The sequence below is a fragment of the Pinus tabuliformis genome, chromosome 1_2 (genome assembly GCF_031772625.1).
Source record: "Pinus tabuliformis cultivar Carrire ecotype Pingquan chromosome 1_2, CPIR1, whole genome shotgun sequence".
NCBI classification, from domain to species: domain Eukaryota; kingdom Viridiplantae; phylum Streptophyta; class Pinopsida; order Pinales; family Pinaceae; genus Pinus; species Pinus tabuliformis.
The window spans coordinates 552,284,455-552,298,062 of record NC_142298.1 but is presented as its reverse complement, the minus strand read 5'-3'; the positions used below and the strand labels follow the sequence as shown (position 1 = coordinate 552,298,062).

Here is a 13,608-nt window from a genome sequence, read left to right as displayed (position 1 = left end):
ACTCCCCTTCTCAGACTCTCCCCTCCCCCCCTCCCACCATTGATCGTATCTTAACTAGAAATAAAGTCAAAGAAGCAAGCAGCAATCCAGATCCACCCAAAAAAGCAGGCAGGAAATCAAACAAAGAGATAAGAGACGAAACAACAGCTAAAGAAATGGCCACAGGTACTCAACAACCAATGGACTCTTTTTTGGCCAAGCAAAAAGGAAGTGGAGAGAAGACAAAGGAGAAGAGTGGGGCTCACCTCAAAGTTAGTAAGTAATGAATTTGGTCTCTTGGAATTGCAGAGGCCTGGGTTCCTCTCTAAAATCCAACGCAGTCCGAGATCTTATCACTCAAGAGAAGTCGGATTTACTTCTGATCCAAGAGACCAAAATGTCCAGCCAAGATTTCCAAAATTTCACAAAAAAACACAAAATCTTTGTAGGAACAGCTACAGATTCACTGGGTGCCTCAGGAGGAATAGGCACATTGTGGAACAAGAGAAAATGGGACCTCACCAGACAAAACTCTACTCACTGGTGGGTTAGAACTGATTTCAACAACAAAATCACAAATGAATAAGTCATGGTGTTCAATGTTTATGCTCCAAACCATTACAGGGACAAAGCAAACTGTTGGGATTCCATTAAATCAGAGCTACAGGCATGTCAAAATAGGAAGGCAGTAGTAGGTGGTGACCTGAACCTAATAAGAAACATCGATGAAAAGATAGGAGGGAAATATCTTGTTGACCCCTCCAGAGACGCTCTGGAAGAAATCATAGAATTCAACAAACTCATTGACATCCCACCAAGCAATGACAAATTCATGGGGAGCAATAAGAGAGCGGGAAACCATAACATAAAAGAAAGACTCGACATGATACTAATCCATGAAAGCATAGCAGCGGGATTCTCCTCAATCAAAAGCAAGATCATCCACCCTACAGCCTCAGATCATAAACCTGTGGTCCTAATTCTAGATAGAAAAGGAATTCTTAGGCTAATCCCATTCAAATACAATAAGCTATGCAACAATGAGGATTTCCATAAGATCATAAAAGAAAGCTGGCAGACGGAAGTCATTGGATCTCCACACTATGTCTGGGAATCCAAATTAAAACTTCTTAGATCAGCAATTAAACAGTGGGCAAAAGAGAATGCAACTATGGAGCAAACCAAAAAAATCGAGCTCCACGGGAAACTAGAACATTGGATTCAGGGAAAGGAGGCCCAGCAAACCTCAAAAGAAGAGCAAGCTCAAGAAAACGAAATTTTCAAGGAATTATACAGGCAGAACAAAGCCGAAGAAGAGGAGCTGAGACAAAAATCAAGGTGCCTTTGGCTCAAAGCGGGTGATAAGAACACCTCATTCTTCCACAATAACATCAAGCTCAGAAGAGCGGGAAACCAAATTGATAAAATCATTGTTGAAGGTAAAGAATTAAGAGAGCAAGAGGAAATTAAAGAAGCAGCTCACAACCACTTCAAGTCCCTCCTAACTGCAGAGCATCAGTCTACTGATAGCGTGGGTTTTCTCCTTCCAGTAGAGTGTAAAATCACTAAGCAGCAAAATAGAGAGCTGGATCAGGATGTTTCAGAGGATGAAATCAGAGAAGTTGTGCACAGTATGCAGCCGGACAAGGCTCCCGGGCCTGACGGTTTCACAATTGCCTTCTATAGGACTCTTTGGGATACCATAAAGAAAGACTTCATCAAGATGGTCAAAAACATCTTCAAAAAAACCAAGATGGGAGAAAACACAAAAACTTCCCATTTGGCGCTTATTCCCAAGGAACCAAACCCTCTCTCCTTTGATCACTTCAGACTCATCTCCCTCTGCAACATCTCCTATAAAATCGTCACCAAAATCTTAGCCAATAGATTGAAAAAGCTCTTGCCTACTCTCATTTATGATAACCAAGGAGGTTTCTTCCCCAAGAGGCATGATAATAAAACTTGACATGGCAAACACCTTTGACAAAGTTAACCACCAATTCTTAGCAGTTGTTCTTCGGAAATTTGGAATATCCAGTAAGTTCATCAACATCACTATGGAATGCATTTCAAATCCTTGGACAACCCCCTTAATTAATGGAAGGCCTAGTCGCTACTTCCGCAGCTCCAGAGGTTTGAGACAAGGCTGCCCCCTCTCACCCTTCATTTTTATTATCATGGCGGAAACCTTAAGCATACATCTGGAAAATCTAAGGAAACAAAAGGAGATCACAGGCATAACTATAGCGAGAGGAATTAAAGAGATAAACCACTCGCTATTTGCATATGACACTCTTTTAATAGGAGGAGCTTCGAGTCTAATTGCAAGGATATTTGAGAAAACTTTGGACACCTTCACGGCCGTCTCAGGGGGTCTGCTTAACAACAAAAAGTGCCGTATCTACACTTGGAATGTCTCACCCCAAGTAATGAAGAGAATTTCCCTAATCATGGACATCCCTGTCCAAAGAAATTGGAGTCATTTCTCCTACCTTGGCCTTCCTCTGGCAAAGGAAGTTGTCAAGTCAGAGATTTGGAATAAGCAGATTGAAAAAATGAGAGGACTCCTCCAAAGTTGGGGGTTGTCGTGGTTGAACCTTGCGGGCAGGACCATCCTTATTAAAGCCCTTCTTTCAGCCCTTACGATATATTAGTACGATGTCACTTTGGCCCCAGCAAGCATTCATAAATAGTTGGAGTTAATCATGAGAGGCTTTCTTTGGCAAGGAGGGAAACAAGAAACATAAAAATTCAGTTTGGTCCGATGGGAACAGGTGATTCTCCCCTTCGAAAAAGGTGGCATATCTATCAAGATCCCAAGCCTAACTAACAAAGCGATGGGCTTCAAACTCGTGTGGAGAATGTTAATGGAAAAAGGCAGTTGGTGGGTTGAGGCTCTCAAGAAAAAAATACCTCAATGGTCAACACTCCAAGGTGCTCTCTGATTTGATAGTGGAACGACCTTGCACTCCAGCTTGGAGATTTATCAAAAAAGCCATTCCCCTAATCAAAAATCATATTTCAAAATCCCCTGGAAATGGTAAAGACACAAATCTTTCGACAGACAGAATTATGGGCTCAGAACCTAGAAGTCTCCTCCAGCAATATAGCCCTCTGAAAACGTGGATGGAAGCCAAAAGCATACACTCCCTATATGATATCTTGGCCTAGGATGACAATAGCTGGTCTGCTTGGAAGGACCTCCCTCTCCCAAATCACCTCAAAAATCAATGGATCGATCTGAAGCGAACTCTGATGGGAGCTGCCCCAACTAAAAATTCACTCAGGACAGCCATGTCTGGGATCTAAATGGAGGAAAGTTCACTGTTAAAGATGGGTATCAACTCCTTCAAGCTAGCAACAATTTAAACAATTGGAACTTTCAGACCTCAGTTTGGAAGAATGAATGCCTCCCAAAGATAAAATTCTTCTCGTGGACCCTCCTAAAAGGGAAGATAGATTCTCACAGCTGAAAATCTCAAAAAAAATGGATTCAAGGCCCCTCAATATGCTGCCTTTGTCGTAAAGAGGAGGAGACCAGCCAACATTTATTTCTTGAGTGCTCCTGTGCCCAAAACTGCTGGCATCAACTCATCAGCCCCCTAAGTTCTTCCAGAACAAACTTCGATCAGCTCACAACTCTTTTCAGAAATTGGGAGAAAGGCTACCCCCATGCTAGAAAAGGTAAAGCTACTATTCTCAGAATATGGAGATGCATTCCTCCTACTCTTTGCTGGAAAATATGGCTCTCCAGGAATAGCTGCATTTTCAAGGATCAAAAACCAAATCCAGCCATCACCTTGGCCAAAACCTTGGGCCTAGTTGCAAAAATGATAAGTGCAAACACGGTAATTCAAAAGGATCCCACCAACTGGCAGAAACAAGAGGTAGAATGGTACAACAAATTCCCATTGGTCTACTCAACGAACAAGCAATTCCTAACCAAGTCAGGCAAGGAGAAAAAGAACGGGAAACTCAGGGGAACTCAAATTGAAATTGAACAATGGATCCTTGAACAAAAGACGCTCACTCTTCAGTTTGACGGTGCTTCAAAAAATAACCCCGGACAAGCAGGAGCAAGGGGAATAATCACAAACCAAAATGGGCAAACCATCATCACTTATGAATGGGGACTGGGAAACACAACAAGTAATATGGCAGAGGCCTATAGCCTCTTCCTAGGCACTTACATTCTGAAAAATGTTCAGGCCAAAAATCCAGTCATAATTGGTGACTCGGCAATCATGATAGAAATGATGGTTTCAGGGGGTGACTTCAAAAATCAGGCCCTCAACAGAATCAAACTCAGGACAATGAACAACACAAAGCATCTGGGGAACATCCAATTCAAACATGTTATGAGGAATAATAACGTTAAGGCAGACTCATTAGCAAACAGTGTTGTCTCCAGACCCATAGGGCAGGTCCGCGAGAACAATAATATCTATGAGAAATCAATTCCATAAGTTGCCTCGCCCCCCAACCGGGCCCAGGATCCATAGTCTCAAAAGACACCTCAACAACAAGCTCGCCTCTCCCTCTAGTCCTTGCAGTTCGATGACCGACACTCTTCAAACTAACAACACCCACTTCCATTCCCCAAACACTACCAATAAAATCCAAAGGTTAAAGGAAAAACAGTACTACACACTGGACAGGGACGAGACCCGTGATAAGTCCTCACAGAAGTTAGGCAGCAGTCATCTCATATCTCCAAAAGGCTGCTCAAGAAATTTCCAATTAGACACTCGGGACAGGAATATCTCTGACCAGTCTGATTTTCACTCAAAGGCCCTGAAGCTTGTGTGGGCTTATAAACAGCTCGCAGTGCTTCAACTCAGTCATCCCGCTACCGCGCTCTTCTTCTATAACAAAGTTGTGTGTTCCTGCTTTAGGTCGCTCCTAGTGAACCTTAGTCGTAGTTGCTCCTCTTATTCTCAGAGTGGTATTCCTGAGCAGCCCGAGATATTCTCAGAGGTCCTGTGGTATGCCTGGGTCCTCCTCCAGCCCGTGGGGAACAGATTCCATCTTCTCATTGAAGCAGCAGCGCCCTCCGTCCGCGACATTACTCCTTCCAAATTGTCCTCGGCGTGCATCATTCGAAGTCGCCCACTGAAGATTGTCACTCGAGGTATTGTTTATGTTTTTCCGGATTGTACTCATGTTTCTTTCTCTAACATCTCTGCATTCTACGTGTTTCAACCTCCTTCATCTTCGCTGACCCTTGTTTCTCCTCTCCCTGTACATCTCTATCTCGGTTTAATCCCCCTCGCTCTCCCCTCTGCTAACTACATCTCATTCAGAAGCTACTTCTCCCCTCTTCCTCGTGGTGCTTTGATCTTCACCCTCCCCTTTCTGAACTGTCAGCTCTCTTCCTGCAGAATCTCTTCCAATCCCCGCTCCTCCCTTGGTAGCAGTCCAGTTCAGCCCTGCATCAATTCCTCTAAGATCACCCAAAACTCTTCAAAAATGGCAGAAAATCCGCTGGACCGCGTCATCACTAACAACAGCTGCACTCTTTGCAAGGCTCACTGTTTCATGATAGCCCGCTTCATCAAGCACTTCAACGAACTCAAAGAAGAAGTCCAGTCAGAGAACAGATTCAAGAGGAAAAAACTCGAAAAACAAAAGGCAGAAATAGAAGGCTTAAAAGAAAAATGAAATCACCTTGAAGAAGCCATCAACCACATCAAATCCATGAATCAAAGCATTCAAGGGGAGGCCTCAACCAGGAACAGTGACAAAAAAGACTAGGGGCAGCTGCCCACCGATTCAATTAATTAATTCTGGTGATCTTGTCTCATGCACTGTAGATATTGTCTATTACTAGGTCAGTTCATACGGCAATACAGCCATCTTATCCTTCAAGTTTCAAGAAACAAGCCCAGTGAATTAGATCAAGGGACTGCGTGCCCAATTTGGATCAATTCTACTTCGCTTCCTCTAGTATTTGTAACGGGACCATCCCATTGCTGAAGTCTTTTATAATATAAAAGTATTCGATCATGTTAAAAAAAAAAAAATATAATATGGGTAAGAAATTTCTAAATAACAAGGGTCAAGCCAGATATATTCTTAGCCGTTGATTAAGGACTTAATCTCGGCCATTGAATCGTCAACAAGAAAAGTATAAGAGAGATCAGTGAGTTGGATTTTCTGGGGCGAGGTTTGCTGAGGAAATCGAACAAGTGATCAGTTGCAGTGAGGGGCAGTTCGGCAGGAGGCCAAAGAATACATATCAGAGAGGCAACATAGTACTAGAAGAGGAAGCGCAGAGCCCAGGAAGGCTGACGCAGAGGCAGCATGGTTGATGCAAAGGCTAAGGAGGTCAGTGCAGAGGACATTGAGGGTCAAAGAAGCTGACGCAAAGGCTGTAGAAGCTGACACAATTAACACAGAGAGCTTTAGAGGGTGCGCTGAGGAAGTCTGTGGGGCAAACTGAGAGCAGATTAGCCAGAGGAGGGTGATGCAGTTCCAGAGAGGGTGACGCAATTCTAGAGGAGTGCTTGGAGCAGCTTTCACTGTCCAGCACAAGGAACAATCAGAGTCACTGTGGGCTTGATTCATCTGGTTGCTGATTTGCCAGAATATCTATCTCTGGATAAAGGTATTGCTGCCAAGGATATTATCTGAAGGGTGAGCCATTTTTGGCACCCTAGTTGTATTCATAATCTACTTAAAAATAAAACTCTCTATATGCTGCACTGGTTTTCCCGCATTGGGTTTTTCCTGGGGACAATTGTCCAAAAATAACGGTGTCCCTTGTGTTGTCTCAGTTTATTTCAGTTGCTGATCTATATATTTGTGAAGGCTGCATTTTTGTTTACTTCGATATTTATGCATTTAAATAACTTGTTAATGCAAAGAACAAGTAGGAGATAGTAAACCAGAAAATGCAATAAGGGTTTCTGATGTGTTAGATTCATGAATTTTCACACATACTACTAAAATACTCTGTCTAGATTTGTCCTGAAGCCGCACCCAGTCTTTTAGGGAATATGGTGCAATATACTTCTGGAAGACCACCATCGTCCAAAGGCTATGAGTAGAGAGAAGCCTCCAACTGCACTTTGATGCAAGGGCTTTTGAGAACATAAAATATTTTTTAGCCCCCACCCACCCTGCAACTTTGGCATTGCAAGGCGATTCCACTTAATCGATGGAAGGAGAAAATGATCTTGGGACCCTTCCCACAAAAACCTAAAACAAATCCTCCTAGATTTCTCCAAAACACCCTTTGGAATCCAAGCCACGGATATCCAGTAAACCAGAATGGCTTCAAAATTGATTTCACTAAGACTAATCTTATTTTTTGTAACAATTTGGTTTTAGATGGAAACCCAATACATTAGGCAATCTTCTAATTCAGATAACTCAAAAGACAATTTTGATATAAAAAATCTCATGCTCATCCAAATTGTGAAAAGATATGGTAGATTTTCTTTCGTTGATGACCATACCTGTAGTTTTTTGGTTTTAGATGGAAACCCAATACATTAGGCAATCTTCTAATTCAGATAACTCAAATGGAAAGACAATTTTGATATAAAAAATCTCATGCTCATCCAAATTGTGAAAAGATATGGTAGATTTTCTTTCATTGATGACCATACCTGTAGCTTTCTCAAACATGAACATAATTTCATGAAATTTTTGGATATCTCTACCCTAACCGTTGCAAAAGATAAGTATATCGTTAACAAAAAGTAGATGAGTAATAGCTAGAGCATGAGCTACAACCACAACTTTGAGCTCACCTCTTAGCTTTGCCTCCTTCAGCATATGGCTAAGGTGCCTTCAATAACAAGTAAAAAAGAAGTGGGGACAAAGGGAAACCTTGTCGCAAACCTCTTTGTGCATGGAAGAAAGGCGAAACAAAACCATTTATCAAAACACACATCAAACATCTCATGATCCAGTTGATAAGCGAGACCTCAAAACCCACATGAGTAAGGAGTCTGATGAACATCCAATTAACACAATCATATGTCTTTGAAAGATCTATCTTAAATACGACACACTTGGTGTTTTGAATTTTTAAACTGTGCAACCCCTCTTGAGTCACTTGATGTTTTGAATTTTTAGATTGTGCAAGCTAGCCATGAAAATTGGTGGAGAGGCTAAGGAACATGAGATCTCCAAGACCCATAAATGGTTTGGGGAAATTCCACCCGGTTGGAGAGATATCAAAATAATTAATATTTTTAATCGGGTTCCTAAGTCTAACTTTAGGAAAATTAAAACACTAATGGGTATTAATATAAAACTAGGCGAGAATGTTCTAAATGACATGGATCAAGCCAAATCTACTCTTAGTCGTCGATTAGGGACTTAATCTCGGTTGTTGAAGACTCAATAGGAAAAGTATAAGAGGAGGCTTGAGGGTTAGTTGGAGATACATCAGTCAGTTCGATTTTCTGGAGCGGGGTTTGCTGAGAAAATTCAAACAAGTGATCTGAGTTGCAATGAGGGGCAGTGAGTACATAGCAGAGAGGCAAAGATAGTGCCAGAGGGCCATCACAGTGATTGAGGAGGCTATCTAGAGCCAACAAGAACCACGCAGAGGCAGCTAGAGACTGCACAAAGGCTAGTAGGGCCTGTGTGGTTGACGCAAAAGGCCAGAGAGCTGACGCATAGAGGCTAAGGGCTGACGCAGGGGGTTCCAGAACTACACAGAGGCTAGCAGGGCTGACGCAGAGCCTGAGAGAAGTGATGGAAGGATTTTCATGGGGTAGACTTGCTGAATATCTACTTCCAAGGAGAGGTATTACTGCTAGATAGAAATCTCTATTGGGTGAGCCAATTTGGCACCCTAGTTGTACTCAAGAAAGTTGCTTAATAATAAAACCCTCAGAACTGCTGCACTGGTTTTCCCGCATTGGGTTTTTCCGAGGACTATTGTCTAAAAATAACAGTGTCCCTTGTGTGTTTATCTATTATTTCAGTTGATGATCTGTATATGAGTTGAGACTGCATTGTGTTTATTTTCATTATTTATATGGTTAAATAATTTGTTAAGGAATAAACAAGTAGGTGAAATAAACCAAATAATGCCGGAAGAATTTCGACGTGTTAGAAATTTCAACATGGTATCAGAGCATTGCAAATCATAGGAGGACTGGAGGCACCAACGTAATCAGAAGTATTTGCAGCAGTAGTAGTCCCAAGAGACAAAGCTGGTCCTAAACAAAAAGCAGCAAAGAGGGAGTGATGCAGAGGGCTTGCGTCATCATTTCGAGCCAGATAAAGGGCTAATGCAGAGGCAAAGAGAGGCAGAAGAGGCTCACAAAGAGCCACGCCATCCTACTCAGCCAGGCAGGCTTGAAGAAGTTGGCCAAATGAGCGATTAAGCCTTGTCGAGATTGCGCAAAGCTGGGAGGCTCAGTTTCTTCAGTTGCTGGGGCCTAGGGAGTTGTGGGAAAATTGAGGATTGGGACGTTGGTGGGGTGTTGTTGTTGTCGAAGCAGAACAATACCTAACGAGATAGAACCGAGGTAGAGGGAGTCACTGCCTTAGCAGATTTCTAGCCAAGAAATTTAGATTCATGTTTCAGTTACAAAGAGGATCAAAGAGGAGCGGATCGACAGTTGGCGGGAAGATTTCCAGTAGGGAAATTGAGACTCAGAGGGAATCTAGTAGAGAACTTCCAGGAGGGAAGTCGAGACTCAAAGGGAGTCTAGAAGAGGAGTGGAGATGGCAATGAACAGATTGAGGGATCAGGACAAGTTGGACGGGGCCTCTAACTTTGTCATCTAGAAGGCTAGGATCCTGTCTGTTCTGGATAGACATCGCATTAAGGGCTTCGCCTTGAGAATCGTCGCTATCCCAGTCAACTCAGCTGATAATGAAAAATATGAGGATGCAATGGCGAAGGCAAAGTGCATAATCTTTGATGGGGTCAAGGATCATGTAATACCACATATTTCCGAGAAGAACACGACAAATGAGATGTGGGATACCTTGACGACATTGTATTAGGGCACTTCCGTGCAAAGGAAGATGTTGTTGGAGAATCAGCTACGGTCGTATCAGATGCATAAGGGGGAGCAGATAGATGTATACCTCAACAGGTTGCGAGAGATTCGGGACCAACTTACTTCCATAGGGGCCACATTAGATCAGAAGTTTATGGTGAGGACCGCCCTGACTGTAGTCTCCGAGGATTGGGAGACATTTGTCCAAAGAATTTTGGGCAGAGTTGATCTTCCGGGATGGGAAGAGATGTGGGCAGCTCTTCGCCAAAAAGAGATCAGATGGTTGACCAAGGCGGGAAGTACAACAAAAGAGGTCAAATCAAGAAAGAGGAGGATGTGGCTCTGGCATCTGCGGGACAACAAGGAAAGAAGAAGAAGAAAGACATCTCCAAGGTGAAGTGCTTCCATTGTGGGGAGATGGGTCATTATGCAACCTAGTGTCCCAAGAAGAAGAATAAGGGAGAGGCTTCTGACTCCAAGGCAGCTCCGGCTAAGGCGGAGAAAGAAGTCGAGACGGATGAAGACTGTGCCATGAGTGCTCATACACCTCTAGAGAAGAGATGGGGTGACATCAAGTTGTAGTCAGGAGGACTACAAAAGATGAGGGGCAGGTTCCTTAAGGTACCCAAACTCTTGGATCATATCCAACTACGAGAACCCTTATCGACAGTAGCAGGACGACAAATGTCAGGTAGAAGCAAGATGCGACGGAGCGACAAGGCAGTGCTAGAGTGCAGAGGTCTGTAGCAGCGGAGTGGGGGTTGTAGCAATGAGAGAGGCACAAAAGTGGTTGCAGTAGTGCAAGAAGCACAGAGGTGTTTGCAGCAGTGGGAGAGGCACAAAGGTGGTTGCAGCAACGTAAAGGCAACAGAGGGAGCACAGGATAGCAGCAGAGGTAGCTTCAGCATCAGGAGGCTTTCAGACTAACAAGGATGTCAGAGTTTTGGGTAGATCAATTACTTACTTCTCGGTAACTGAGTTGCAGTGCAACAATTAGCAGTGGTAGTGCTATGGGTAGCAGGAGCAACATGTTGAGAGGGAGTTGCAGTGCAGATGTAGCAATGACAGTGGAAGTGTCATGGCAATGGTACAGGAAGCAACAGTGCAGTGGATGCTAGGTAGCAGGCCAAGCATCAACACAGGTACCGGTGCAGGAGGATCAATGTGATGTTTAGTGGTGGAGCATTACTAGAGCACATTCCTCGCTAAGATGGAGTGTTGATTTCTGGTAGCATCGGATGTGATCTAGCCATGAAAATTGGTGGAGAGGCTAAGGCACATGGGATCTTCAAGACCCAAAAATGGTTTGGGTAAATTCCACCCGGTTGGAGAGATATTAAAATAATTAATATTTTTAATGGGGATCCTAAGTCTAAACTTAGGAAAATTAAAATATTAATGGGTATTAGTATAAAACTAGGTGAGAATGTTCTAAATGACATGGATCAAGCCAAACCTAATATTATCCATTAATTAGGGACTTAATCTCGGCTGTTGAAGACTCAACATGAAAAGTATAAGAGGAGGTTTGAGGGTCAGATGGAGATACACCAAGATTGATCAGTCAATTCGATTTTCTGGAGCGGGGTTTGCTGAGAAAATTCGAACAAGTGATCTAAGTTGCAGCGAGGGGCAGTGAGTACATAGTAGAGAGGCAAAGATAGTGCCAGAGGGTCAGCGCAGTGATTGAGGAGGCTATGCAGAGCCAACAGGAGCCACACAGAGGCAGCCAGAGACTGCACAGAGGCTAGCACGACCTGCGTGGGTGACACAAAAAGCCAGAAAGCTGACGCAGAGAGGGAGAGGGCTGACACAGGGGGTTCCAGAGCTACGCAGAGGCTAGCAGGGCTGACGTAGAGCCTTAGAGAAGCACTGGAAGGATTTTCGTGGGGTAGACTTGTTGAATATCTGCTTCCGAGGAGAGGTATTACTGCCAGATAGAAATCTCTGTTGCCTGAGCCAGTTTGGCACCCTAGTTGTACTCAAGAAAGCTGCTTAATATTAAAACCATCAAAACTGTTGCACCGGTTTTCCTGCATTGGGTTTTTCTGGGGACAATTGTCCAAAAAATAATTGTGTCCCTTGTGTGTTTGTCTGTTATTTCAGTTGATGATCTATAGATGAGTTGAGACAACATTTGTGTTTATTTTCAGTATTTATATGGTTAAATAATTTGTTAAGGAATAAACAAGTAGGTGAAAGAAACTAGATAATGCAGGAAGAATTTCTGACATGTTAGACTTAGAAATTTCAACAATAACCTTATATAAACAATTGCAAAGGGAGGGAGGCCCGAAGTCCTCAAAAGACAAGGGTGTCCACCTTAGGAATAAGGACAATAAAAGTAGAACTGAAGGCTAACATAACCCTTCCCTCCATTCTAGATTCATTGACAACTCTTAACAAATCTTTACCTAAAGATACCGAGAAGAATTCGATGGCCCACCCATCAAGCCCCGGTCTCTTGACTTTTTGAGAACTAGAAACAACTACCTTTAATTCATCCTCGAAGACCTCCTCCATTCGTGATCTGTTTTCTTCATCCTCCACAAACCTTGGAAAAAATTGAGCCACTCAGATTGCTTTTGCAATAGTGACCCCCTCAGGTTTCTAGAATTTTTTTTGAAAATCGGCCTTACCTAGGGAAGCTAAGCCTTAAAATTTGTGACCTAACATCCCATAGAATCCTCCATAAACCAAATAGTATTGGTTAGTTTTCGACCTTTTGCATAGGCAGGAAAAAACTTGGTATTCTCATCCCCACAGTCCAACCAAATTGCCCTTCCTTTAAAGGTGCCAAGATGCTTCCTTGTTGGGAAGAATCTCCTTTCGTCTTGATTCAAGTTTGTACAATTCCTCCTTGGATTCATGTGAACGATAACCCTCCTAATTATGAAAAAATCTCAATTTTTTGTTCAACTTCCACTAGATCTTCCTTCTTTCGACGAGTAGAAACGCCCACTCCTTCATCAAATGCTTAATATGTTTTAAATTGGAGTCAAATTAACTGGTTGTAGACAAGCCAACCCCAACATCAAAGGAATGACAATTGTCTTTGACCAAAGCAAGGAAACTCTCATCATTTATCCAATTAGATTTCATCTTGAATGGACTAACATGCTTATGGTTATGTACTTTTAATTCTAATAGAATTGAAGAGTAATTTGATTCACCTCCAGATCCCACCCATTGACGAAGAAGACGAAACCTAAGCACCATGGATTTTGCCACAAGAAACCTGTCAAGGCTTTTTGTCTTATTGCCCTCCCCCACACGAAGGTTCCTCCATGTGGGTTTTAACCGAACTGGAACAAGGGCAATCAAACGCTTAGCAACAATATGGTGAGAAAAATAGTCTGTGAGGGAATCAATTATGACAAGGGGTTCCTTGGATTCTGCAACACCGAGAGAGAAATTTTAATCTCCACCGATAAACAAATTCTCATCACACAGAAAAGACTTTCTAAAGACATCATTCCAGAAAGAAACTCGACCCTCATTTAGTTGATAAAGGTTAATGAAAGTAAAGATGTTATCCAATTCCAAGGAAAAACCAACTAGACATAGGCCTAAGGGGATACTCCATGTATTATGAACATGGATCTTCTAGGAATGCCACCCCAAGGCCAATCAACTTGATCTACCACAAACATTC

At 42.7% G+C, this 13,608-nt stretch overlaps 1 protein-coding gene across 1 annotated transcript in view; it reads left to right on the top strand.

Moving 5' to 3' along the window:
* Positions 1-568: 568 nt before the first annotated feature.
* Positions 569-13,608, top strand: part of LOC149206776 (uncharacterized) — a 28,019-nt gene continuing 14,979 nt past the window's right edge. The window contains exon 1 of the mRNA XM_089397796.1: positions 569-1,643. Coding sequence (XP_089253922.1) covers positions 569-1,643 — 1,075 coding nt within the window. The remainder of the gene's footprint in view (positions 1,644-13,608) is intronic.